The sequence below is a fragment of the Felis catus genome, chromosome C2 (assembly GCF_018350175.1).
Source record: "Felis catus isolate Fca126 chromosome C2, F.catus_Fca126_mat1.0, whole genome shotgun sequence".
In the NCBI taxonomy this organism is placed as follows: Eukaryota; Metazoa; Chordata; class Mammalia; order Carnivora; family Felidae; genus Felis; species Felis catus.
Genome location: NC_058376.1, coordinates 18425340 through 18452133, shown reverse-complemented (window position 1 = coordinate 18452133; position 26794 = coordinate 18425340). Strand labels below are relative to the sequence as shown.

General features: G+C 38.4%; 1 protein-coding gene across 34 annotated transcripts in view; it reads left to right on the top strand.

Moving 5' to 3' along the window:
* LOC109503361 (translation initiation factor IF-2-like) overlaps window positions 1–26794 on the top strand; it is a 330936-nt gene that overhangs the window by 93739 nt on the left and 210403 nt on the right. For 26 of the 34 annotated variants that reach the window (XM_045036705.1, XM_045036709.1, XM_045036703.1 and 23 more), the window contains one exon: window positions 1695–1732. The exons of 6 other annotated variants lie outside the window; for them this stretch is intronic. In XM_045036705.1, coding sequence (XP_044892640.1) covers window positions 1695–1732 — 38 coding nt within the window. Of the gene's footprint in view, window positions 1–1694; window positions 1733–5653; window positions 5895–26794 lie in introns of those variants that run through there. 2 more of the 34 variants (XM_045036704.1, XR_006584892.1) reach the window with 1 other exon arrangement.

Genomic DNA, 26794 nt, shown 5'->3' with positions numbered 1-26794 from the left:
TATCATATGATTTCACTCATATTTGAAATTTAAGAAACACAACAGATGATCATTGGGGAAGGGAAGGAAAAATAAGATAAAAACAGAGAGGGAGGCAAACCATAAGAGACTCTTAAATACAGAGAACAAACTGAAGGTTGCTGGGGGGGAGGTGGGTGGGAGGATGGGCTAAATGGGTGATGGGCATTAAGGAGGGCACTTGTTGGGATGAGCACTGGGTGTTGTATTGTAAGCAATCACTCACTGGGTTCTGCTCATGAAACCGATACTACACTGTATGTTAACTAACTTGAATTTAACAACAACAAAAAAGGACTTGAACAGATACCTTACCCAAGAAGATGTACAGATGGCAAATAAGCATATGAAAAGATGCTTAATATCATGTGCAATTGCACATATTAGTGAATTGCAAATTGAAACCGCAATGTGGTATCAGTAAACACCAAAATCCTAAACACTGAGAGCAGCACTGGTATAGAAACCGAGCAACAAGAACTCTCATTCATGGCTGGTGAGAATGTGAAACGGTCCAGACACTTTGGAAGGAATTTGGCAGTTTCTTATAAAAACTAAACATACTCTTACCATACAATCTAACAGCTACATTCCTTGGTATTTACCCGCAGGACTTGAAAACATATGTCCATATAAATACATGTATACAGATGTTTATAGCAGCTTTATTTATAATTGGTGAAACATGGGAGCAATCAGTATGTCCAGTAGGTGAATGGAAACATAAACTGTGGTACATCTAAAAAATGGACAGTTACTCAGTGCTGAAAAGAAATGACCTATCCAGCCAAAAAGGCATGGATGGACCTTAAATGCATATTACTAAATGAAAGTAGCCAATCTGAAAAGGCTGCCTACTGTATGAGTCCAATTATATGCCATTCTTCAAAAACGCAAAACTGTGGAGACAGTAAAAATATCGGTGGTTGCCAGGGGTTATGAGGAGGAAGGGATAGATAGGTAGAACACAGAGGATTTGGTGCGGGGGGAAGGAGATAATCAAAGACAATCAATTGGCCATATATGTGGAGGTCTATTTCTTTCTTTTTTTTAAATTTTTTTTAACGTTTATTCATTTTTGAGAGACAGAGAGAGACAGAGCATGAGTGGGGGATGGGGAGAGAGAGAGGGAGACACAGAATCCAAAGCAGGCTCCAGGCTCTGAGCTGTCAGCGCAGAGCATGATGTGGGGCTCAAACTCATGAACTGCGAGATCATGACCTGAGCCGAAGTTGGACGCTCAACTGACTGAGCCACCCAGGCGCCCCTGTGGAGGTCTATTTCTAAACTCCATTCTGTTTCATTGAACTGTGTGTATGTTTATCTTTCCACCGACACTGTAGTATATTTTTATTGTTGGCCTAACAATTGTGATTCTTGTTAGCTTTTTCAAAATACTTCGGCTTTGCTCATCTATGTGAGTTTTGGAATCAGCTAGTCCATATCTACAAAACAAAAATCCTGCTGGAGATTTGATTGCAACTGTGTTTTATCTGTAGATTCACTGGGGCAGAGTTAGTATTTTTGCTGTATTGCATGTATCAATGAACATAGATTTTATATTTTTTGCAGTTATTATGTGTATATTAAGAAATCATTTTTTATTGCTTATCATTTTTTATTAGTAGATGGGAATATATTATTGAATTTTGTACATTGACTTTTTTTTTTCATAGATTCCTTGAGATTATCTGCATGGAAAATCATGTTTTCTGTGAGTAGAGACAATTTTATTTTTTTCCTTATGATCTATTTGACTGCCCACTCCCCACACCCCTTATTGTTCTGATTAGGACTTCCAGTATAATATTAAATAGGAGTGACGAGAGTGGACAGCCTAGTTTTGTTCCTGTTCTTGGGATAAAAGCATTCAGTCTTTCACCATTAAGTATTATATGGGTGTAGGTTATCCATCAATGCCCTTTATCATCTTGTGGATATTTCATTCTATTCCTAGTTTCCTGAGGGTTTTTTTTTATCATGAGTTAATATTGAATTTTGTCAAATATTCTTTTGCATCAGCTAATATGATCGTGGTTTTTTTTGTTTTGTTTTGTTTTTTGTTTTTGTTTTGTTTTGTTTTTCCTTTAGGCTGTGTTAACAGTTAACATGATAGATTGCATTGATTGATTTTTAAATGTTGAACCAGCCTTGCTTTCCTGGGGCAAACTCCAATTGGTCAGGGTGTATTAGTTTTATATATTCCTGGATTTGTTTTGCTGTTATTTTGGTGGGGATCTTTTTGTGTCTACTTCATGAGAGATATTGGTGTGTCATTTTCTTTTCCTACCCACTTTGGTTTTGATACTGGGGTAATACTGCCCTAATAAAATGTGTCAGGAGGTATATCCTCTTCTTTCCTCTTTTCTGGAAGAGACTGTGTTAAACTGATATTATTTCTTCTTGAAACGTTTGATAGAATTCACTAGTGAAGTCATCTATACTTGTATATTTCATTCTCAGAAGGGTTTTGACCAGAAATTAAATTGAAGAGGTATAGGACTATTCAAGGGTCTTTTTCATTTTGCATACATTTTTGAGGAATTGTTTTATTTCACCTAAGTTGTCTCATTTATGTGCACTAAGTTGTTTGCAGTATAATCTTAGGATTCCTTTAATGTCAGTAAGGTCTGTAATGACATATTCTCCTTCATTCCTTATATTGGTAATTTCTGTCTTTCTTTTTTTCTTTGTGAGACTTACTAGAGGTTTATCAATTTTATTGATCTAAGAAATGAGCTTTTGACTTTATCATTTTTTCCTTATTTCCTGTTTCATTAGTTTCTGCCTTCATTTTTATTATTTCTTTCCTATACTTGCTTTGGTTTTGTTTGCTTTCCTTTTTGTAATTTAAGGTGGGAGCTTATATTATTGGGTTATGACTTGCCTTTTTTTCTAATACAAGTGGTCCTTTCTTTGCCTGGTAGTGCTGCACTATAAAAATGACCGTGTAAGGTCAAACTGTTCAAAGTAATCTTAATAATCAATAGGAACATTTTTGATTTTTCCATGACTGTTAACATTTTTTTGTAAATACATTAGAATATGTCTTACTGTGGATTATAAATGGTTGGCAAATAAAACAAAAAGTGAAATTAATACTTATTTAATAGGCCACAATTTAAGACATTATGAATTTTGAGAATTCAAGTCTTTTGTTTATAAAAATGCAATAGAAGTACTGTGAGCTTCTCATTATATAATTTACAGTGAGAACAAGCATCTTATCTGTGCTTTGGCAGTTTGTCTTATTGCTTTCTAAGTTTTGATTGGTTTCCAACAGTTTATCCTTTGTACCTCAAATATTGTAAAGTATTTCCAATTGTTCCTTTAATGTGAAGTTTTGTCATTGTCATCTCTTCTGAGGCATCTTTCTCCTGTTTTCACTACCACTGTCCTCATTTCTGTTAACACACTCACCTTTACTGAATTCATGTGGCTGCATATTTAGAGCCTTTTGAATGTCAGCATGGTCAACATTTCCATGGCCAGCTATTTCCTCTATAATCCCATTTATGTTGGATTCAAATTTTACTTTATTTTTTGTTACACATTCATCTTTGTTGGCCAGTTTTCTCTTTTGATTGTACATTTTAAAAAATGCCAGATGGGTTTATCACTGGGAGACAAGGAGACAACACAATTATACTTTCTGCTGTAAGTGCATGAACTGAATAACTGATGTACAGTGACCAATCATTGACAAACTTTGGAAGAAGTAGTTGATTGGTCACCTATCATGATGTGCGTCCGTTATTTATGTAGTGATTTATGGAGTTTTCACGTCATGCAATTACTCATAGTAAATATATTGTAGTAATTAAAATTTGAACAGTGTTATTGGGGGCTGAGATTATTTATTTAAACTATGGTAAAGGAAATTTTTGTATATTGGGACTTTTTAAAGCTAGGGTTATCTACATAAGCATTTATTTCTATAAATTACCTTCTAACACAGCCTTAGATGTGTTCCACAAATCCTGATGACATGTGTTATCCACTCTGTGCCTGTAAAGCTGCCCTGTCCGGTATCTGGGCACACTGTCATTGGTCTTTTAAGAGTGTGTTGGCTTAGTTTGCACATGCTTATAAAATTTCCAGCTTTCTACCTGTTGTTGATTTCCAGTTTCAATTATATTTATATAGTTTACATAGTGGTTGTCTAGGGATTGCAATGTATATATTTGACTTTTCAAAGTCTACTTAGAACCAATTATTTTCTACTTCAAATGGAATTTAGACAACTTATCACCATATCTTAAAATGATTGACTTCACAAACAAAACAAAACTGGAGTATTGGTTAACTATGTAATCCAGATCGATCCTATAATTCTTCTTATGCCTTAGGAAGACATTATCCAACATATGAATGACTGATAAATTATGAAGGAATGATAACATATTTTAGCCCGAAGTTCAGTAATTACAGTGTAGCTATTTTAGAAACAAATTATGTTTTAAAATAATTTGATTGGTGTGTGGATAGTAGAGATTTATTAATATTGAACATATTCAAATTTTATTTGCTGGGATTTTTCCCCTCTAAATAAGTAATTAAATGAATGAATTAGCTAACATTGAACATTGAAAATAAGTAACAAATCAAAGCTTCCTTACAGAAAACTCATCATTTGTGATAATAATTATAAGTCGTATCTGGAAAAAGAAAATAAACCAATTGCGGCTTTTTCACATCATTAATGAAAATGTTGTTTACTTTTAAATTTCTAACAGTGTTTCAGAGTAGGAACTAAAGGGGTTACTTTTATTACAATATTCATATTTATAGGCTATTGTTTTCATATTTCAAAATCTACTTCTTTACAACCATAAGGAATAGATAAAATCCTCATTTTACATATGAGAAAACTGAGAAATAGAGACATTAAGTAAATTTCCCAAGTTCATACATATTGAATGGAAGAGTTGGGATTTAAACTTGAGTATTTTGACTTCCAAATCCACACTATGAACTGACTTATTATCTAGTCTCCAGAGGAGAGGGCAGTAGCATTGTAGAGTATTATGATCTTGAGAAACTTTAGAACAGAAAACAAATTTATTTTTTTAAGTTTTAAATTTTTAAAGAGATTTTATTTTTAAGTAATCTCTACACACAATATGGGCTCGAACTCACGACCCCCTGAGATCAAGAGTTGCATGCTCTTACCAACTGAGCCATCCAGCCGCCCCTAGAATATAAAACAATTATTAAAAAGAAGGGTGGTGGGGCGCCTGGGTGGCTCAGTCAGTTAAGCGGCCGACTTCGGCTCAGGTCATGATCTCGCGGTCCGTGAGGGCTGTGAGTTCGAGCCCCGCGTCGGGCTCTGTGCTGATAGCTCGGAGCCTGGAGCCTGTTTCAGATTCTGTGTCTCCCTCTCTCTGACCCTCCCCTGTTCATGCTCTGTCTCTCTCTGTCTCAAAAATAAATAAATGTTAAAAAAAAATTTAAAAAGAAGGGTGGTGTGTGTGTGTGTGTGTGTGTGTGTGTCAGTATGTGTATGTATATGCACATCTCTGTAATTTTTGCCCAAAGTAACTGGCTAAATAGGTTACAGATATTGTATAGTTTCTATAATGGGAAAAAGATCCTGTCAGACATTGATGTATGATGCTTTGCTATTTATTTTCAGATTTCACTTTGATGTCTTTACACATTGATGTGTGTACAGATAATATGAAACAACCATCAGGTGCTGAATTCTGCTTCTGAGAAAGGCCACAAGGTTATAGTCTTAAATGAGCAGGATCCAATTTGCTAACATTCTGCATATCATTATGACCTCTGTCGAAAGTAGATTTTTCTTATGCTATTTTCCGTGTTTTTGAGAGTTTAAGAACTACTATACGCTAACAATAAAAATTGTTACTTTATTCTTTCATGCCTTATTTCTTTACCACTCTTCTCGAATGTTGTTTCCTATAAAAACTGGTCCAAAAGAAGGTTAAGCTAATCAAATGATTGACTATTGCAATTTTTGTTTTAGTTTTTAAAATTTTTATTTATTTATTTTTAAAATTTTTACTAAAAAAATTTTTAAATTTAAATTCTAGTTAGTTAACACACAGTGTAATAGGTTTCAGGTATAAAATCTAGTAATTCAACACTTTCATATAACACCCAGTGCTCATCACAACAAGCGCCCTCCTTAATCCCCATCACCTATTTTATCCATCCCCCTACTCACCTCCCTTCTGGTAACCATCAGTTTGTTCTCTGTAGTTAAGAGCCTGTTTCTTGGCTTGTGTCTTTCTCTCTCCTTTTTCTCTTTGCTCCTTTGTTTTGTTTCTTAAATTCCACATATGAGTGAAATCATATGGTATTTGTCTTTCTCTGACTGACTTATTTTGCTTAGCATAATACTCTCCAGCGCCATCCACATCATTGCAAATGGCAAGATTTCATTCTTTTTTATGGCTGAGCAATGTTCTGAAAATCAAAACCAGTCCTGCTGGTATCCCGTTAGAGAAAATTTACTTTTCTTATTCTGCAGTGGAAAAATGGAAATCTATTAGCTGCTTCATTCTTCAAATAATTTGAAAATCTTATTCTTTCAATACAAGATGTGGGATGTATTAATGAGGAATCAAAATGTTGAATAGGTAAATCTTTTGGAGAAAACATTCCCACAGATGTGAGTTTTCTTTCTTCCATCCTTCACAGAATCTCTGTCCCTTTCTTGATATTGACAAAAAATATATAGCTAATTCCTCTGCAGCATGTAGAATGATTTGAAGTTTTGTTTTCGTCTTAAATAGTAATGATTTAGTAAGATTTCTGATACAGAATTTTTTCCATCATCCAAACTTTAGTTTTAACTTCCTACCCATTCTTCTGCTAACTATACCTTAAATTATTTCATTCCTATATTGTTGGGATTTTAAAGATTGTCTTTAATTTAGGGATGTACACAGTGTCACAGTCGGAGAGTTTTTAGAGGTTGGTAGAGTCATTCGACTTACTCTTTTAATAGACGTTTAGAAAAATAAATCTTAGTATACAGCCATACGTACAAAAAATAGAAGATTTAACATTTTGGCTGTCCAGTAAATGTATTAATCCTGGAAGACACATAGCAATGGTAGTCCTAGAGAGAGTGATCTGTCATTATAACTACACTGGCGACAAAGACAGTCGCCTGGCCTAAGAGAGCCTCACTTTCTGTGCCACTGCAAAGCCCTGAGCCCCAGTGTTTCCACCAGTGTCTTTATATTCCAGTGAAATTGAACATGAAGGTATGGCCATAAACAAAAATCACTCCTCTCCATATAAATAGATCTGACTATAGCAAAAAGAGCTAGATTTTACGCAATTTTCTGTTTGTACTGGGGAGACAAAATTTTCATTTTGAACAGAGGTAGAAATGTAATTTATGTTAGAAGATTGACAGAGACAGCTAATGTGATCTATGATTTTGCTCTGATATGAATCATAGATTGCTAATAATAGATGCATAATTTCTTGGTGTAAATTTATCCTTTTTAATGTTTTCATCAGGTCTTTCAGCAAACACACTCATCTTCACTTGATTTCCTAGTGTACTCCTGGTTCAGAGAATTAATCACATAATATGAATTATTTAAATTAGTAAGAATTAGTAAGGAGTAAGGGATTTTGATATTTCCCCCTAGTTCTTAGAATAATGCACATAATGTCTCCTCTGTTTTAAAGAGAACGTGGAAGATATTCAATTGATCAATTCACCCGGATAAAATGACATAACAGTCAGTCAATAAGGAAGGCTTTAAAAAAATTTTTTTTAGTGTTTGTTTATTTTTTGAGAGAGAGAGATAGAGTGTGAGTGGGAGAGGTGCAGAGAGAGGGAGACACAGAATCTGAAGCAGGTTCCAGGCTCCAAGCTGTCAGCACAGAGCCTGACGCGGGGCTTGAACCCACAAGCTGTGAGATCATGGCCTGAGCCGAAGCCAGCCGCTTAACTGACTGAGCCACCCAGGCACCCAGGATTTTTTTTTAAATACATAGCAATATAAATTCTATAGTTTTCTCTGACCATTATTTACATCTTCCGAGAATTAACAGTTAGTATTTTTATTAGTTTTAACTTTCTTTGGCAATAGTTGGCAAAATCAGACCAAAGCAGAAACAGTAATGCAGATTTAAACAATTAATTTAACAAAGTTCAGACAACTTTTGAGTGCTTCACTGTTCAGAATATGCTAGCATGATGATCTGTTACTAGGAATACAAAAACTAATACGACGTGATTTCTATTCCAGAGGAGTTGGGGAGGTGGGAGATGGGGAGGCAGACCTGTGAACAATGAATTTGATAAGTAGATATATCAAGTTGTATGGGGACACAGAGGAATTAATTGTTTGTCTGGGCTGGATAGTTGGGAATTATAAAGCCTGAAACATAATGCAGAAAGGCACAGAAGTCAGAGTGTTCGTGCCAGTGATCTGACGATGGAGAATAGTCCATTGTGCCTAGAAAACACAGTGCGGGGAAGAGTGAGGGGGAAAAGGACCCACGTGTTGTATCTTGAGGACCCTGGATGCCAGGCTAGGGAGCCTTTGCTTTATTGGGAGGGCTGAAATGTAGCAATAAGGGTGGTTGAGAGACTTTATCACTGATGGTCTGTCTCTCACTGGTGAGTAGACGTATAAACTGGTTTTGATAAGAATAGTGAATTTAATTGACAAAATAGATTGATTAAAAAATGCCTACTTGGTTTAGAATGTTTATTGACCAATTATACATAAAGTCGTATTTTATATTAGATTTCTTGGCTTTTCATCTCCCCGCGAATAATTTGCTTTTTACTTTTAAGCAGATAATGGTTTATATAGAAACACTCACAAATTTACTTCTCCTGACTGACTGGCTTTGTGACATTTGCATACAAAAATTAAAATAAGACAAATGAAATAAAATTGTTTGGCCACAACAAAATATGTTTTCCACATTAGCTTTTGACAGAAAATTAAAATGGGCTGTTCAATAAGTATATACAAAATAGAAGTAGGAAGATACTTTCATGGGAAAAAAATGTTCTCTTTATCAAGAAGTGTTCTATTCTTTTTTTTTTTTTTATGTTTATTTTTGAGAGAGAGAGAGAGTGCTCGAGCAGGGGAGGGGCTGAGAGAGAGAGACAGAGAGACAGAGACAGAGAGAGATAGAAGGAGAGAGAGAGAGAGAGAGAGAGAGAGAGAGAGAGAGAGACTCACAAGCAGGCAAGAATTCCAAGCAGGCTCCGCACTGTCAGCAGTGAGCCTGATGTGGGGCTCCAACTCACAAACCGTGAGATAATGACCTGAGCCGAAGTCAGACACTTAACCAATTGAGCCACCCAGGTGCCCCAAGATATGTTATATTCTTTTTTTTTTTCAACGTTTTATTTTTTTTATTTTTGGGACAGAGAGAGACAGAGCATGAACGGGGGAGGGGCAGAGAGAGAGGGAGACACAGAATCGGAAACAGGCTCCAGGCTCTGAGCCATCAGCCCAGAGCCCGACGCGGGGCTCGAACTCACGGACTGCGAGATCGTGACCTGGCTGAAGTCGGACGCTTAACCGACTGCGCCACCCAGGCGCCCCAAGATATGTTATATTCTTAAGGGAAATGAACATATGTTCCAAAGCCATAACTTTGTCCTAAAGAGAATTTTAAAAATGTCAGTTTTCATGATGATGTTATCTGGAGGGTTGTGTCATTAAAATAAGATTTGCCATTATTAGAAAGCATCAAAGCACTCAGAACAAGATAAAGTTTCCAAAAAGAAAAATATTGGTGCACTGTTCTAGATTTCTTAAGGCTCCTCTGTGTACATGCAGAGATTTACAGGCAAATTTATTCAAATACTTAGTGTGGTAAGTAATCCTGACATGTAGATAGATATAACTTTCATTCCTAAAAACATTACTGCTCTTGTGGAAGTTTAGAACAAGATTAAATACATTTAAATTTAAGACTTACAGACATTTTTGATGGAAGAACCAAATCCTCTCTGCTCCACCTAACCCCTGCCAAAAAAAAAAAAAAAAAAAAAGGATGGATATATGAGAACAAAATAAACCAAAGCCTCCTTGGAATTATATGTGTCTAAAAGGAAAATCTTCAGCATTCTTTTCAGCTGTGTACCACTTGGCTGGCAAACACGTCCAACATGAATTTGGACCTCGGCTGATGGGTTTGCCATGGTTCCCTGTGTAGAGCCATTTGCACAGATAGGCTAGTAAGATTTATGTTGTTGTATCAAGTGTCACAGCTCACAGGCCTAACAAGTAAGTGCAGACCTAGCATGTAGGCAAAAACATTCACACGGAGAAACTACTGGCTGGATGTCTGGTATTTCTCAGTTTATGTCTTGGGCAGAAAGTCCTAATACAAAACTGCTGTCAACCCAGACCTGGTAATCATCCTTTCAACAAAAATCTGATGCCTTCTATGTTCTAGGTGGTAAGGAGGAAGCTGTAAATAGCACTTGCAAGGTTCCTGCTCTCAGATAATTCATAAGACAGACATTACTGAAAAAGAACAGAAAGAAATAAGATAAATACACGGGGCACCTGGGTGGCTCAGTCGGTTAAGCGTCCGACTTCGGCTCAGGTCATGATCTCACGGTCCGTGAGTTCGAGCCCCGCGTCGGGCTCTGTGCTGACCGCTCAGAGCCTGGAGCCTGCTTCGGACTCTGTGTCTCCCTCTCTCTCTGACCCTCCCCTGCTCATGCTCTGTCTCTCTCTGTCTCAAAAATAAATAAACGTTAAAAAAAATTAAAAAAAAAAGAAAGAAGATAAATACAGATTGTGACCTTTGCTATGAAGAAAATCAATAATACGATGCCTAAGAGAGTGACTGGGGCCGAGGGCTTCTTTAGAGAAAAGAAATATCAATAAAAAGTTACAGTTGAGTCAAAGACCTCGGGATGAGACAGTGCTAGGCATCTAGAAAGCTGTGGGAAAAGAATTCCAGGGGCAGTGCAAAGCCCCTGACAGGGGGAGGGGACCTTTCCTTTATTCAACAAGTAATACTAAATGTTCCCTAAATGCCAAGCTCAAAGGTCATGTCTCTGATATAACAAGGAAGGCATTTTGGAGACGTAGAGACACACATGCGTAAACACTTGTTACTTATGTGCCAGTGAGTCACTGGGGAGTTAAAGGGGGTGGTATTTGGGTTGAGAGATTCAAGAAAATGATAAATTTTGAGTTGATGGGAGAGGGGAGAGAAGGAAAAGGCAGCCGACTAGGAAAGAGTTAAAAATATTGATGTGCTACCCGGTGATGCTGTTTGTTTGAAGCAGACAGCAAGTAGGCAGGTTGAGCGATTGTGTCCTGTAGCTTCACTGTGAACAAGAAAATGCAGCATAATGACCCCTCTTACTTTCAAATGATCTAAAGTATCCTTGACAAAAAGTATTAATCAGCCTGCCCTGGGTTCGCTATTTCTGGGCGACATTTGCTCGGGTACATCCTGGTAGACCTTCTGGTCCTGAAAGACCTAAGTGAAATGGTGAGGAGGAAAGAAAACCATGACCTGATATTCAGTATTCAGTAGGCTTTTGTAGGAAATGCCTGATCTGATGGGAACCCATTATCTTGGCCATGTTGTGAGATTATGGGATGACACTGATGTTTCATATTTCAACTTAGCATCTGTAGCTCACCTGTCTTATGCCTTGGAGGATCCTGTGAAGCCGACTAGAGCCCATTCTCACTGGGGGTAGAAGATCAAGAGACTGAGTAGCACGTAGGGCTCCCAGGGAGCAGTCAGTTTTTCTTTTTCTCTTTTCTTTTTTTTTGTCTCAGAGACTCTTATTTTGCTGAAGAAGTTCGGAAAATGGCTCGTTTAGTCATTTTGAGGATTCTGATCCTTTTCCTCACTTAGTTGCTCCCCGTGAGGACCATTGGGCACATGAGACTGTGTGAGTCTCCAGCTTTACTGTCGACATGGTGTAATGGAAAGAGTCAGCAGATGGCCTGTTGAGTTGACCTTCTGTTTCCATGCAGTGCTTTGGGTATTCCCATCACCTCAGATTCTAGGCTTCCGTGCCATTTCTTGCCTCCCCTTCCCTTTTTACTGCCCCCCAAAACCCCAGCGAAATGCTGCTTAATTATTCTTATAGTTAACTAACATTTACTCCATTGAACAGGGCTTTGCACTACAAGTCAGAATGGCTGGCTGTTGATACGGGTGACTCAAAAGGCTTGCCTGCTCCAGAGTATTTCCACTACTGGCCAAACACCAGTACCTGTTGCCCTGTCCTCATGGCTGTCACCATACTTCTGACCTACTCATGACCTCTGGAAGGCCCTTGTTAATCTGAGTCTGCTGCCTGAAGAAGGAAACCCCATAACCAATTTTCATACTCAGTCAACTCTTTAAATTTGTTTTAAAGGACAAAGTGATTCCCCAGACTGGTTGGAGACTGGGGACAGACAAGGGGAAGAGTGGCAGAAGTCACATGGGTTGAGCTATTACTGAGAAGGCAGCATGAACTATGATGGGCCAATTCTGACAACTGGGTGAGTGTGACAGTGTGCCCAGATACCGGACGGGGGGCTTTACAGCCACAGAGTGGAAGGAAGGGCTCCAAACAAGGATAGGTTTGTGCACGTGCGTGTGGCACATACAGTGCAGAAGACAAAATTTGTTGGTTTCCAAATTTTGCTACAGGCTGGCTCCTATCCTGTAATTCCGTGACCCTGCCTGACCGGTAGAGGCGTTTTGCAGACAGACTCCTTTGTGATCTTGCCCAAGCTACGAAGCTCGGATAACTATATCATAGCTGGAGGCAAGAATCTGTAGGAAATACAAAGTTTGCTGCCTTGTTTTTCATTTCCTCTGAAGAATTTTCACAATCGATATAATCTACAGTTTTTTCTTCCCCCAGAAGAACTCAGTAGATCTCTTTACCTCCTTAATATTGATTTATTTAAAATTCTAGTTTGCACAAAGGAAGGCTAGTCATTCATCTTTCCAAATACAGCACAAACAGCTTATTAAAAATGTAAGGGGTACAAATGAAAGGAATATGGATTATTTGATATTTTATTTATCTTTGGAATACTTAGCAATCCTCTTTCCTTAAATAAAGAAAGCTGTTACTGATTTTCTTACACATTGAAACAATTACTTCTCGATTTATGTCTGAAAATTTAAAAATTGAACAGTACACAAACAAAATAAAAGGTACTTTGAATTATTGACTACTCAGATAACTAACTACTCAGAATTACCCACTACTAATATTTTTTTTTTACTTTCTTCTCATGCTTTTTTCTATTAGCTATATTAGCACATATATAAATATACAGATTACCATAGCATATGTGTATATGTGTATATGGTTATACTTAAACCAAATTTATAGTATGGCGCATAATAGTTTTAAAAGATGCTTTGGCACCTAAATTAGAGTATTCTTCAAAAAATATGAATTTTATGGGGCGCCTGGGTGGCGCAGTTGGTTAAGCGTCCGACTTCAGCCAGGTCACGATCTCGTGGTCCGTGAGTTTGAGCCCCGCGTCAGGCTCTTGGGCTGATGGCTCAGAGCCTGGAGCCTGTTTCCGATTCTGTGTCTCCCTCTCTCTCTGCCCCTCCTCCGTTCATGGTCTGTCTCTCTCTGTCCCCAAAATAAATAAACGTTGAAAAAAAAATTAAAAAAAAAAAAAAAAGAAAAAAAAATATGAATTTTAAAGTATCCAAAGGATAAGAACATATGAATACACCATATATTTTTTTTACTATCCTGTTTTTGGGCATTTCAGTAGTTTCTAACTATTTATTATTAAAAATTAGACTACACTAATATTTTTATATATACATTTTCTACTTACTTTTGAGGGAATCACTGGGTCAAGGGTCATGAATGATTATGTATATATATGTGTGTATATATATATATATATATATACACACATATATAAATATATACATATAAAAAATATAAAATAAAGTATATATAGTAAAATATATATATTTATATATAGTAAAATAAAGTATACATATATACATATAAAATACATATAAAATAAAGTATTGTGACCAAATGTAAGAAAATAAACAAAAAATAAGATTCACCATCTGTTTTCTAATATATATATACACATATATATATACACATATATATATATATGTGTGTATATATATTAGAAAACAGATGGTGAATCTTATTTTTTGTTTATTTTTATATTTTGTTTATTGCAGTGCAATATTGGTTTCAGGAATAGAATTCAGTGATTTCTCACTTACATACAACACCCAGTTCTCATCACAAGTGCCCTCCTTAGTACCCATCACCCTTCTAGCCCATCCACCACCCACCTCCCTCTATTAACCCTCAGTTTGTTCTCTGTTGTTAAGAGTCTCTTATGGTTTGTTTCCCTGTCTCCTCTTCTCCCATCCCCTTCCCAAATATTCATCTGTTTTGTTTTTAAATTCCACATATGAGTGAAATCACATGGTATTTGTCTTTCTCTGACTGATGTATTTCACTTGGCATAATACACTAGTTCCATCCACATCATTGCAAATGGCAAGATTTAATTCTTTTTGATGGCTGAGTAAATTCCACTATATTATCTATACATCTCTCTATTTCTCTATCTCTATCTCTATCTCTATCTCTATCTCTGTCTCTGTCTCTGTCTCTATCTACTACATCTTCTCTATCCATTCATCAATCGATGGACATTTGGGTTCTCTCCACAGTTTGGCTATTGTTGATAATGCTGCTATAGACATTGGTGTGCATGTCCCCCTTTGAATCTGTAATTTTGTATCCTTTGAGTAAATACCTAGTAATGCAATTGTGGGATTGTAGGGTAGTTCTATATTTCGTTTTTTGAGGAACCTTCATACTGTCCTCCAGAGTGGCTTCACCAATTTGCAATGAATGACTGTTTTTAAATGATGTTTGGTTCATATTTTCAACTTCTCTGGAAGAGATGTGTGAGTTTTCCCTTCTTCACATAGAAGGGTGCCATTTCATTGTATTCTCATTGACGCTGGGGAATATGATGCTAAGAACAACTCTGCCAATTTGCTTGGCAAAACTCTCATTGTTTTAATTTAAATCTTTATCTTTTAATCTCTGATTGCTACATTAGTAGCTTTATAGGAAATATCATTCTTCCCTTCCTTTTGTTAGTCTTGAAAAATAACGATAATAGTTGTTTCATGGAGAAACTGGGAGACGCAAATATGTGTGAAAGTGCTGTATGAATAGAATATTTGCGAGTATTATTGTTGTGAAGCCATTATGGCAAAATGAGAAATCTTCATTCAGTGATAGTCACAAATATTAACATTCCTTATGCTTGTCCTCTTCTGAAACAGAGGCCCTTGGTGTCTGTGTTGCATTTACTCGGTTCTCATCTGACTTCAGCCCCAGCTGTGGTAGATAGATCTTGAAAGGTCAGACTCTTCTCTCCCTGCCAGAACCTTGCTACAAGTGCTTGCTGCTGTCTGCAGTCTGCCCCAGGGCCTTCTCCAACACATGAGCCTTGCTGGCGTTGGATAGCCCAAAGGTACATGAATGGGGCAGGGGATTCGCATCAGGGGGAGCCCTGAACTGAAAGGAGATGGGAATCAGTGAAAAAATGTTCCAGTCGCCCATCCTTTGGGTGATCAATTCTGGGAGGCATTCCATTTGTGCTTCTCAGGATTTCTGGCAGAATCCCACTCTTTCTGCCAATAGCAGAGATTCTAATAATGCAACATATTAATGGCCTTCCTTCTTCAGTGTTTGGACTCTCTTTACTCCCTCACTCCTGTTTCTTAAAATTAGCTTCCTAATAAACCAGCTGTAACCAAGTCCTTAGTCTGGGCTCTCCTCTGGGCGAACCCTAAATGAAGACACTATCCTTTCCCTTCTTCTCCAGCAGTGCTGAGCTCTTCCCCTCCCACTGTAGAACATTCACTTAACTAACGCGGCCATTATGTATTGAGTGCTGACCAGGTGCCAGGTACCTTGTTGTGAGGGATGGGGACACAGACTCAAATTCTGGCCATCAGGGAGCTACATTCTAGTGCAACAGGCAGAAAATGAACACAATAAATAAGATACTGAAGTTCATAAGTACCAAAGAGAAAAAAGTAAGGGAGATACGAGATGTCTGCGGTTGTAATTTCAGACAGTATGGACAGGGGTGACCTTATTGAGAAGTTCTCATTTGAATAAAGATCTGAAGAAGGTGAGGGAGTGAACCATGTCACTATTTGTAAGAAAAATATTCCATCTGAGAAGACAGCAAATACACGGGCCCCATGGTGGGAGCCTGTCTGGAGCATGCAGAAGTATGGGGAAGACCAGTGTGGTGCTGCAAGGTGACAGAAGAGGAGAATGGTTAGGGAGCTAACAAGATGTTAGAGCACATAGGAACTTGAAGGTCTTTGCTGTTTGCTTTGCGTTTGATGGGAAACTACTGGAGAGTTTCGAGCAGAAGAATCTCATGGATAAAAAAAATTATTCTGGCCACTGTACTAAGAATAGTTCTTAGGATGACAAAGGTGGAAGCAGAGACCAGGTAGGAAGTTATTGCAGGAATCCAGGAGAAAGATGACTGTGGCTTGGACTTGAGTCTTAGCAGTCGAGGTGGTGAGATGTGTTTGATTCTGAATATATTCCAAAGCTGAACTTTACAGAATTTGCTGATGGATGGATAGGACATGGGATGTGAGAGAGGTTAGGCATCATGGACAGTCCCAAGGTGTTTGAGCTGAGAAACTGGAAGAATTGTGGTTTGGGGAAGTGGGTGAGAGAAGGGAAGGTTTGAGGAGGCCTATTCAGAGCCCAACTTTCTACATACTAAATATCAATATTAAATAAACTGCATATTAAATAAACCTATTTATTACACCCCTTGGGGAATTCAAGGGAAGTAGGTGGTTGCAGATATGAGTTTGGATTTAAGAAAGGCCAGAGCTGGAGGTATAAATTAGGGAGTTACTAGTATATAGATGACATTTTGAAACTTCTTGGATGAGATTTCCAAGGGAATATGTGTGGATAGAAAAGAGAAGGGATCCAAATATGGAATATTAGTCTGCTAGGGTTGTCATAACAAAATACCACAGACCGGGTGGCTGAAAAAGAATTTTATTTTTCATAGCTACGGAGGCTGGAGGTCCAAGATCAGAGTGCCCACAGTAGTGGTTTCTCCTGAGGCCTCTCTCTTTGGCATATAGATGGCACCTGCTCTCTGTGTCCTCAGGTGGCCTTTTCTCACTGCGTGTGCCCTTCTGGTAGTCTCTTTCCTGATGACCTCATTTACCTTAACCACCTCTTCAAAGACCCTAACTCCCAAAACAGTCACATTCTAAAGTACTGGGGATTAGGGCTTCTTTAGCATACAGATTTTACAGGGATACAGTTCAGCGCCGAACAGGTAAGTATCAGGGACATTCTGAAGTTAGGATTATAGGGAGATAAGAAGGGGTAGTCAAACAAGACTGAGGTGGAGAGTATAGCATGGTAAGAGAAAAAAACTACAAGATACGATACAAAGTAAAGAAAGCAGAATGAGATAGAAAGAAAGAGGAGAAAGCGATCAGTTGTGTGAAAGGCCCAGGGAGGGCACATCAATCAGTCACTGAATGTGGATTGTGCCTAGAATGAGCATGGCCTTGGTGTTGCAACCTTCTGCAGTTGAAGTAATCCTAAAGGGGCTGATAAACTAAAAAGTATCTGCCCACTGCACTCCCGTAAAATGAGGCAACCCCCTGTATTTCACTGAGGGGAAATCTTGGTGTTACAACACAGGGCTCACTTTAACAGATCCTTTACTGGGGACTGTCATCATAAGAAGAGACAACTGCACTGGCACATATACCCCTGCTCCCCAGTGTGGCCAATGGAAGGCTGATTGTCGGATATGGGGCATTGACGGTGAGCTGGGATTTCTACATGTGTGTTCATGAAGGCTTTTGAGGTGTGGGATGGAGCTGTGGTAGGAAGAAAATTGGAGCATGCCTCAGGCCAGAGGCTTGGGGCAGGTTCTTCATACGCTTTGTATTCTGGCCCAGCACCCCAAATGGCCAGAGAATTCTAAATTTGAACCTGACTTCCCAGGTTGTTTTGCAGGAGTATTTGTCAAGGTAGAAGAGTAGAACCTATGTTATTTAACACTTAGTTTAAATCTTTTTATATCTCTAGACAGATGGAATATGAGCCCCCATTTATACTCTTGCCCCGAGCCCTGCAAATGTGGAAGGGGGGTTTAGCTGATCACCTATCCCTGTTGGATCACTGTAGGATAAATTTGGCAGGAGAAATTTGCACGACACAAGGATCAATTTAGCACATGTGAGAAGTAAAAATTTTCCCAACTGAAGCCCTAAAATTTACTTTTTTTCATGTTATACTTTAGTCTACCTTGTTTAGAAAAAGAAAATGGGGTATACAGAATTTCTGCTTAGGAATTATAGTCAGATTCATTTCTACCTGTCCTAGTCAGTCATATGGCCCCCACTGCCTTTTGTCTCAGATCTATATGTGTTGGAGTAGCTATTTTTACAGGATTGTTTTCCAGTACTCTCTGAGCCATTGGGAGCCATGCTGGGAAGCAATCATAATTTCATGGCAAGGACATCTCCCAGATGCTAAACTCCTTTAGGGCAATAGAAGACCAGCCCTCACTTAGATGGTGAGACCTTTCTGGGGGACATCTGTCTTTTGATGCAAATAGACCATTTCCCTTCTCTACCAGGGACCAATCCAAAGTAGGTAGATTATTCCCCTTTATTGTCTCATATAAACTAGAACATTTGCACTTGCTCTTCTGGTTTCTAGTAGGCATTTATTCCTCTTGCCTGTCCTGAAACACTTTCCCCTTAGTTTATGGATATTCCTCCTACTCATTCTATGAATCTGGCGTAGCTGTTGTTAAACAATAAAATTCAACCAAAATTCAGATTGACCATTAAAAGGTTACATTCCTGGGGTAGACTGAAACTGTAATTAAGTCTTGGTTTGCTGTCATGGAGCGGGGGGGGGGGGGGGGGGGGGGGCGGACATTGAGGCAAATGACTCCATTTTGTTTTTTGTGTTTTTTTTTTATCCTTTTTTTTTTTTTTTTAATTTTTTTTTTCAACGTTTATTTATTTTTGGGACAGAGAGAGACAGAGCATGAGCGGGGGAGGGGCAGAGAGAGAGGGAGACACAGAATCCGAAACAGGCTCCAGGCTCCGAGCCATCAGCCCAGAGCCCGACGCGGGGCTCGAACTCCCGGACCGCGAGATCGTGACCTGGCTGAAGTCGGACGCTTAACCGACTGCGCCACCCAGGCGCCCCTATCCTTTTTAACACTGTCAATCACAGTGTCTATCTCCCCTTCCCCTGCTCACTGAGTGGGGGAGGGGCATATATAACCTGAGACCATTTGGATAATCTTTGCCAGGTTTTTGATTCTGAGCAAAATAACAACTTAAGCTAAAGGTGGTTAAAACTGACTTGTTCTAGAGGAAGCATCCAGAAGAGACATATTAGTATTACTGAGCTTTCTAAGGGTACCCTTTTCCTATATTATTTAAGCTTGCTGTGTTGTCTTCTTTTTTGATTCTGTGAGCTACCCAGAGTCTTTCCAATAAGTTCTTTTGTTTACCTCAGTTGGCTCTAATTGCTTGCCTGGCAAGAGCCCTAAGTGTCACTTCCATTTGGACTACCTTCCTCCAACCCAACCCTACTTTCAGGTTCACTCTGTATATCTAGCTAATTTTACTCTCCTGACTTGATGATACAGTTTACTCTCCCCAACTCCCTGTGATTTTCTTTGCCGATTGCCTGAATGGCAAATCAGAAATTGCTTATTTTACCCTAGTAAACTTTACTGTCAGAACTACAGTTGGATTTTTCTCTGCTAATATCTCTTCTACCCCAATGTGATGATTAAATCCTGGAAACTAGAACTCACAGTGCTCTATGCTGATGAAGGTAGTTATCTTTAACCTTTAAAAAGTCCATAAATTGATCAAAAAACTAAAGTAAAGTTAGAGCAATGTTAAATTGTTCTGTTTCAGGGTGGTCAGCATATCAGAAATTGATTATCACAACAATTCTCCCTAATAAAGTTTGTTACAGTCTCAGTGGGATACAGTGGCAAGTGCTTTTTTAGCTTCTGAGTCAGCAGGGTTCAGCTGATCAGGCCTGGACTGGGCTTATCTTGAGTTTACCGTCAGCTGTAGGTTGGGTAGATGGCTCTGCTGATCTTGGCTAGGATCTCTTACAAGTGTAAGTGTCTTCTAGGATGACTTTGACTAGGATAACTGGGGCAACGGAGCTCTGGTCCTTGTGTCTCTCCTCTTCCTGGCACAAGAGGGCTAGCATGGGCATGTCCTTCGTATCATAGTGGCAGAGAGTCTGAGCAAGTGAGCTCAATCATGCAAGTGCCTTTTTTGCCTTTGCTTGCATCACACTTGTCATAAGCTCGTTGGCCTAAAGCAAGTCAAATGACCTAGCACAGAACGGGAAAGCACTATAGAGCTACAGACTAAGTTTGTAGATACAGGAAGGAGTGACAAACCGGGGCCATTACTACCTTTGATCTACCACTGCAGTCATTTTTTCTTACCTTTTTTTTTTTTTGCTTTTCTGCATCTTGTGATCTTTCCTGGATAAACACCTCTAGCTTGTTTACTAAAGGAAAATTCCCAAAGTCAAGCAAATTACAGTCATTGAAAACTTAGAAATCACTGTATATATTATATCCATTTGGCTATACCATTGGCTGAACCATGTAGTACTTTATGAAAACTTACTAAAGCAGCTAACCTGCTTGAGACTCGGGTTATTCTCATGCTGGCAAAGTACATCTTTCCCTTTTTTCTATTCACTGTGACTACAGCTGATAATTGAATGCTGAAATTTATTTCTCTTGTGGACTGGAATGTACAGGTAGTGCTTTGGCTGGGATTAAGTGCCGTGTGCTGCCTTGCCAAGCACTGAACCCAATGAACTGCGTATTTCTGTAAGCTATTTACAGTGAGTTTGGAATTTCATAAGGCTAGAAGACTGTGCACCAGAGTCTAATCATTTATCTTCTTTTTACATGAACTTTTTAGTGTCCAGGGGATCTTCGTGCTTTTAGAAGGATATGAGGCATGTAACTTTGGTTTGGTTGAAGAAATTTGTCATTTTCACACTGTACCTTATAGCGAAAATGCTCTTCTAACCATGGAACAGAATTTGCCATGATTACAGTCCAATTGTCAAGTTTGAAAGAAATGCCATCTCATCAGAGAGGTCTTTACAGACTATCCTATGAAATAGCTACTCTCCCACTATTATTCTCTAGCTCACTCTCTTGGTAGTTTTTCTCATATAGCTACTGATGTGGTTTGAAGTGTTGGGGTTTGGAGCTGATGGACCAGAAATAGTTCTTGAGGCATCTTTGGTGCAAAACGTTGGTTTTATTAAAGCATGGGGATAGGAGGTATGTGTGTGGGTGATTTGCATTATCAGATTAAGTGAAGACAGATGAAAAGATGACAACAAGAAAACCATGGGCAAACCCAGTCATCTTTTTTTCTCAAGGGGGAAAACACACCCACACACATCAAGAATACTTTGCCATTGTTCAGACTTATTTAGGTCCTAGTGTCTCTTACTTAAGAAGGCAGGTAAGTGTTAAGAAGCAATTTTTGCTTAGTCTTAATCTTATGGGGATTGGTGAAATTTTCTGGTTAACGGTGCCCAAATAATACCAGGTGCTTGGTGAGGGCTCAAAGACACCTCACAGGAGGGTTGGGAAGAAGCCTGCCCAACAGCCCTTGGCAAACTGAAACTGTTTTTCCTTAAATTTTTTTTTCCTTAAATTTCCACTTTTTGAACTAATTTGTCTCTTTTGGTCCCAATGTTTTATTTCTGGCCAGAACTCGTGAACTGAGTAGAAACACTTCCATTCTTTCTGCCTGTCAGAGAACCTCCTGAGCCCATGAAGGCCTGCCTTAGTTTGTTAGGGCTGCCAAAATAAAATACCACAAGCTGGGTGGCTTAAATAGAGAAATTACTTTTTCACAGTTCTGGAGGCCAGACGTTTGATCACAGCGTCTGCAAGTTTGGCTTCTTCCGAGGGCCGTGAGGGAAGAATCTGTTCCATGCCTCTCTCCTTGACCTGTAGATGGCCACCCTCTCCCTGTGTCTTTACATCATCTTCCCTCTGTGCATGTCTGTATCCAAATTCCTCTTCTTATAAGGACACCAGTCAGATTGAATTGGAGCCACCCTAAGGACCTCATCTTAACTTAATTAATTTTTAAAGGCTCTATCTTTAAATATAGTTATGTTATGAGGTAGCGGGGTCAGGGCTTAATTATATGAATTTGGAGGGGTGCAAATCAACCCATAGCAACCTGTCTCCAGCAGAGGCTGACCCTCTTGATAATCTTAAACAAGTCCTGTAATAGAATAAAGGCCATGGCCCCATCAGCATGAGGAATTTTCCTAAGCCAGCGGGTCTGGGCTAAGACTCTTAAGACTGACAAGTCTGTAGAGATGAGATTTTCTCAAATCCCTGTTGAGAAAAATCTGCATATTTTGTCTTTTCCATTGACTGACTTCTGAATATATGTTCCAGCTTCCTTATATCTTACTCTGCATGGTGCTGACTGGATATACTGCCTAACTCTTAACAAATTTCTCTCCTTGTGGTGGAGGCTCTCACCTTAGGTTAAGCACCAGAATCAGTAGAGAGCTACTTCAGAAAAAAGGAAAAAGAAAAGGAGTATTTTTATTAAATTCTAAGGCATATCTCTCATTAAATACCAAGGTCCCCAGTACTACCAAGGATTGACTGAGGTCTTACACTTACATCGAAGAGTGACCAGACCTACCACTTACGTGGTAACAAACGGCACCGCCTTCCAGAAACTTGCTGTTTGCACACCATTGTACAATGCTCACATGCTAATTAAATACTAACAACTAATTGAGTCTTACTTTATCAACTGTTTATGCAATAATAAACAATAATAATGGCAATACCATTTATTTAGTTTTTACTAAATGTCAATCATAACTCTATAAGGTAGACAGTACTTCAGTCCTTCTTTTTCAGATAAGAAAACTAAGCCTTAAGATGTCAGAATAGATTATTTACTAGTCATACAACTAGCAAATAGTTAACATAGTCTCTGAGGTTGGGTGTGCCTGAGATTTAAGCACACTTTGCTCTACCGTTAACTATTCTCCCCTAGCTTGCATCTGCAACCAAGTGGTCTCTCCTAACTCAGGTAGGCTAGTTTCTGGCACCTTTCCTGATCTTGCCAGACCATTTGGAATCCCAGCATGTCTTGAGGAAGATGCATCCATGATAGGACCCAGCTACTGGCTACTATAAAATGTGTAGCCTTCAGCTTCTGCTAATTTCCTTTATGGTCTTGAATCTGGTTTGCTATTTGCGTTGAACTTTCCATTTTAAAGGCCATCTTCCAAAACACCACCAAAATTGTCAAGGGGACTAAAATTTTCATTTGCAAAATAATCAATGAGTATCTTGTGCTATCATCTAAAATGCTCCCAATAGTCACCAGTTCGGAAAATCTGCCTCTTAATGCAGATGTGGTATATGCGGCAGACATCTGCCCGGTTTCAATATTGGTGATAGAAAAGCCTTTTTAAGTTTACACCTCATAATATCCTATTGCAGGAAAATGCTTCTTAGCAGTTTTCATAGAAGCTTGTCTTTTGCACAACAATAAAAGGCCATTCTCCATTTCTGTGCAGCTATTTAGCAAATTAAAATTCTCTTCTCAAGTTTGAGAGGACAAAAGAGTAGTTAAGGGTATTTGGTTTGAGATAATTACTTACACTGTTCATGAAAGCCAAAGTTGTTTCTTACAATGTAATAACCACTGCATTTTAAATAAGTAACAAGATGAGTCTCATCCTATGCATAGATAAACAGTTGTATGAAAAGCAAAAAATTTTAAATGGAATTGCATTTTAAATATATAATTTCCATGAATTACTTATAGGATTTTTTTAATAGTAGAATGTTTGTTTTGTATAAACAGTTGCTCAATATTCACTAATGTGAATTCAGTTACTTAATTATGGTAGCAAATTTGTTTTTAAAAAGAACATATGTAGTACACATACAGAGCACATGTAAAGTATGCATATTTGTAACAGTTTGAGAAAGAAAAGAAACAATGCATATTTGTAAAAGACATTGATATTTCTAAAATTGTAAGTATAATGTTTGACATTTGAAAAGTAAATGTATTAAATTATAGGAAATAATATATTATTCTGGTTTAAGGTGGGCAAAATTAGCAACCATAAAAGAAGAAAGCAGAAAACAGGGCTCCTTGATTTAGTTAAGGACCAATTTTATACTTTTAGTGCAACATTTCTATGTTCGCTTGTTTAACTTGTTTCTCAGGAAGTTTTACTTGAAGAATTTTGTCCTCTGTCACATGCCTTCCTATTCCATACATGTTCCTGTTGAAGTAACTTCAAAGTCTTTCCTTAGGCAGTGAGCTAAGAGTTAAGTGCCATACTCCCCTTTATAATGGACTCAAAACAATTTTCTCCTATGAACTAAAACTTTGAATACTATATCCTGCTAATAGGGTTCCTATTATTTAAATAAATGAGGAGGTGATGAGTAAATATATTCTTGTTACCACAGTCAATCTCTCCTTTTAAATTATTTTATTTTTTTTTTAATTTTTTTTTTCAACGTTTATTTATTTTTGGGACAGAGAGAGACAGAGCATGAACGGGGGAGGGGCAGAGAGAGAGGGAGACACAGAATCGGAAACAGGCTCCAGGCTCTGAGCCATCAGCCCAGAGCCTGACGTGGGGCTCGAACTCACGGACCGCGAGATCGTGACCTGGCTGAAGTCGGACGCTTAACCGACTGCGCCACCCAGGCGCCCCTCCTTTTAAATTATTAAATGAGTCCGATTATAATGGTCAAATCAGATTTAAAAAATCAAAACTTTTTACATCTGGAAAACATGAAGCAAACATACACTTTTATTGTTATTAACTGGATAGAGGTTACACATGATATTATCTTAATTTTACTATAATGGGGAGTTGCATTCATTTAAAAATTTTTTTAATGTTTATTTATTTTTGAGACAGAGAGAGACAGAGCATGAACGGGGGAGGGGCAGAGAGAGAGGGAGACACAGAGTCGGAAGCAGGCTCCAGGCTCTGAGCCATCAGCCCAGAGCCCGACGCGGGGCTCGAACTCACAGACCGCGAGATTGTGACCTGAGCTGAAGTCGGACAACCAACCGACTGAGCCACCCAGGCGCCCCGCATTCATTTTAATCCATACACATTGTAGTGGAATGGTGCCCCCTCAAAAGATATGTCCATATCCTAATACCTAGAACCTGTGAATATGACCTTATTTGGAAAAAGGGTCTTGAAAGATGTAATGAAGTTAAAGGTCATTAGGTAAGATCATTCTAAGTTGTCTGGGTGAGCCTAAATCCAATGACAAGTGTTCTTGTGGCAGAAGAAAATACACAGAGACCCAGAGAAGGCCAGGGGAAGACAGAAGCAGAGATGGGAGTGACACAGGCCACAAGTCAAGGACATTTGCAGCCACCGGAAGCTAGAAGAGACAAGGCACACTTCTCCCCTGGAGACTTTTGAGGAAGTGCAACCCTACTGACATCTTGATTTTGGACTTCTGGTCTCTAGAACTGTGAGGGAATACATCTCTGTTATTTTATTATGGCAGCTCAAGAAATCAACACACACATCATACAGGCAGAGCACAATATGCTGAAGAAAACAAATGACCCATTGTTGTTGATGGTTCATGCTGGGCAAGAAGGAAGAACACAAGCCATCAGGAATGTTCATCTCGTGCTCTCCACTGAAAGAAGAACTCAGATAAGTCAGTGAAGCATCCAACTTCAGCTCAGGTCATGAGGTCACAGTCCGTGAGTTCGAGCCCCGCGTCGGGCTCTGTGCTGACAGCTCAGAGCCTGGAGCCTGCTTCAGATTCTGTGTCTCCCTCCTCTCTGCCCCTCGCCTGCTCATGCTCTGTCACTCTCTGTCTCAAAAATAAATAAAACGATTAAAAAAATTTTTTTTAATTTAAACTAATTTTATAAAAACACAGGTTGTCATTTTATTGAGTCATTTTGTTCATGATTATATCCATAAAAATCATTCATGTTAATTGTATTAAGCAATAGTTCTTTTTCTTTTTTAACTCCTAGGCGAGTGAATAGTTCTCAAAAATATTGATTTATTCTACTATTAATGAACATTTGGATTGTTAGTTTTTGGTGATCATGAAGAAAGTTGTTAAGAATTCTTGTCTTATTTTTTAGTAGACATACTCACTTGTTTTTCTTGGAAATATATGTAAGAGTGGAATTATTGGCCATAGTAGGCATGTATTTAGTTTCGATAGTTACTCTCAAGTACCATTCCAAAGTTATTATATCAATTTATACTCCCACCGTCAGTGTATGAGAATTTCACTTGTTTTACATCCTTGCCAATACTTAGAATTATTAGCCTTTTTAGTTTTTGCCATTTAGGTAGGCAGTTAGAGGTATTTTATTTTGGATTTTAATTTGCACTTCCCTATTGGGTAATGATGTTGAGCATCTTTTGATGTGCTTATCGGCTATGTTGATAGCCTCTTTCATAAAATGCCTTTTTAAGGCTTTTGCTCATTATTTTTTCCCTTTTTTTAATTGAAAATACCTTTCTGTTTTTACTTGGGCAAATCACGAGCAGAAATAGTCACTCCTTCATGGTCAGAATTTAATTTTTCTGTGCATTGATTTATTCTCAGAGAGCTTTAAATCTTGACGCATAATGTGTTCATCT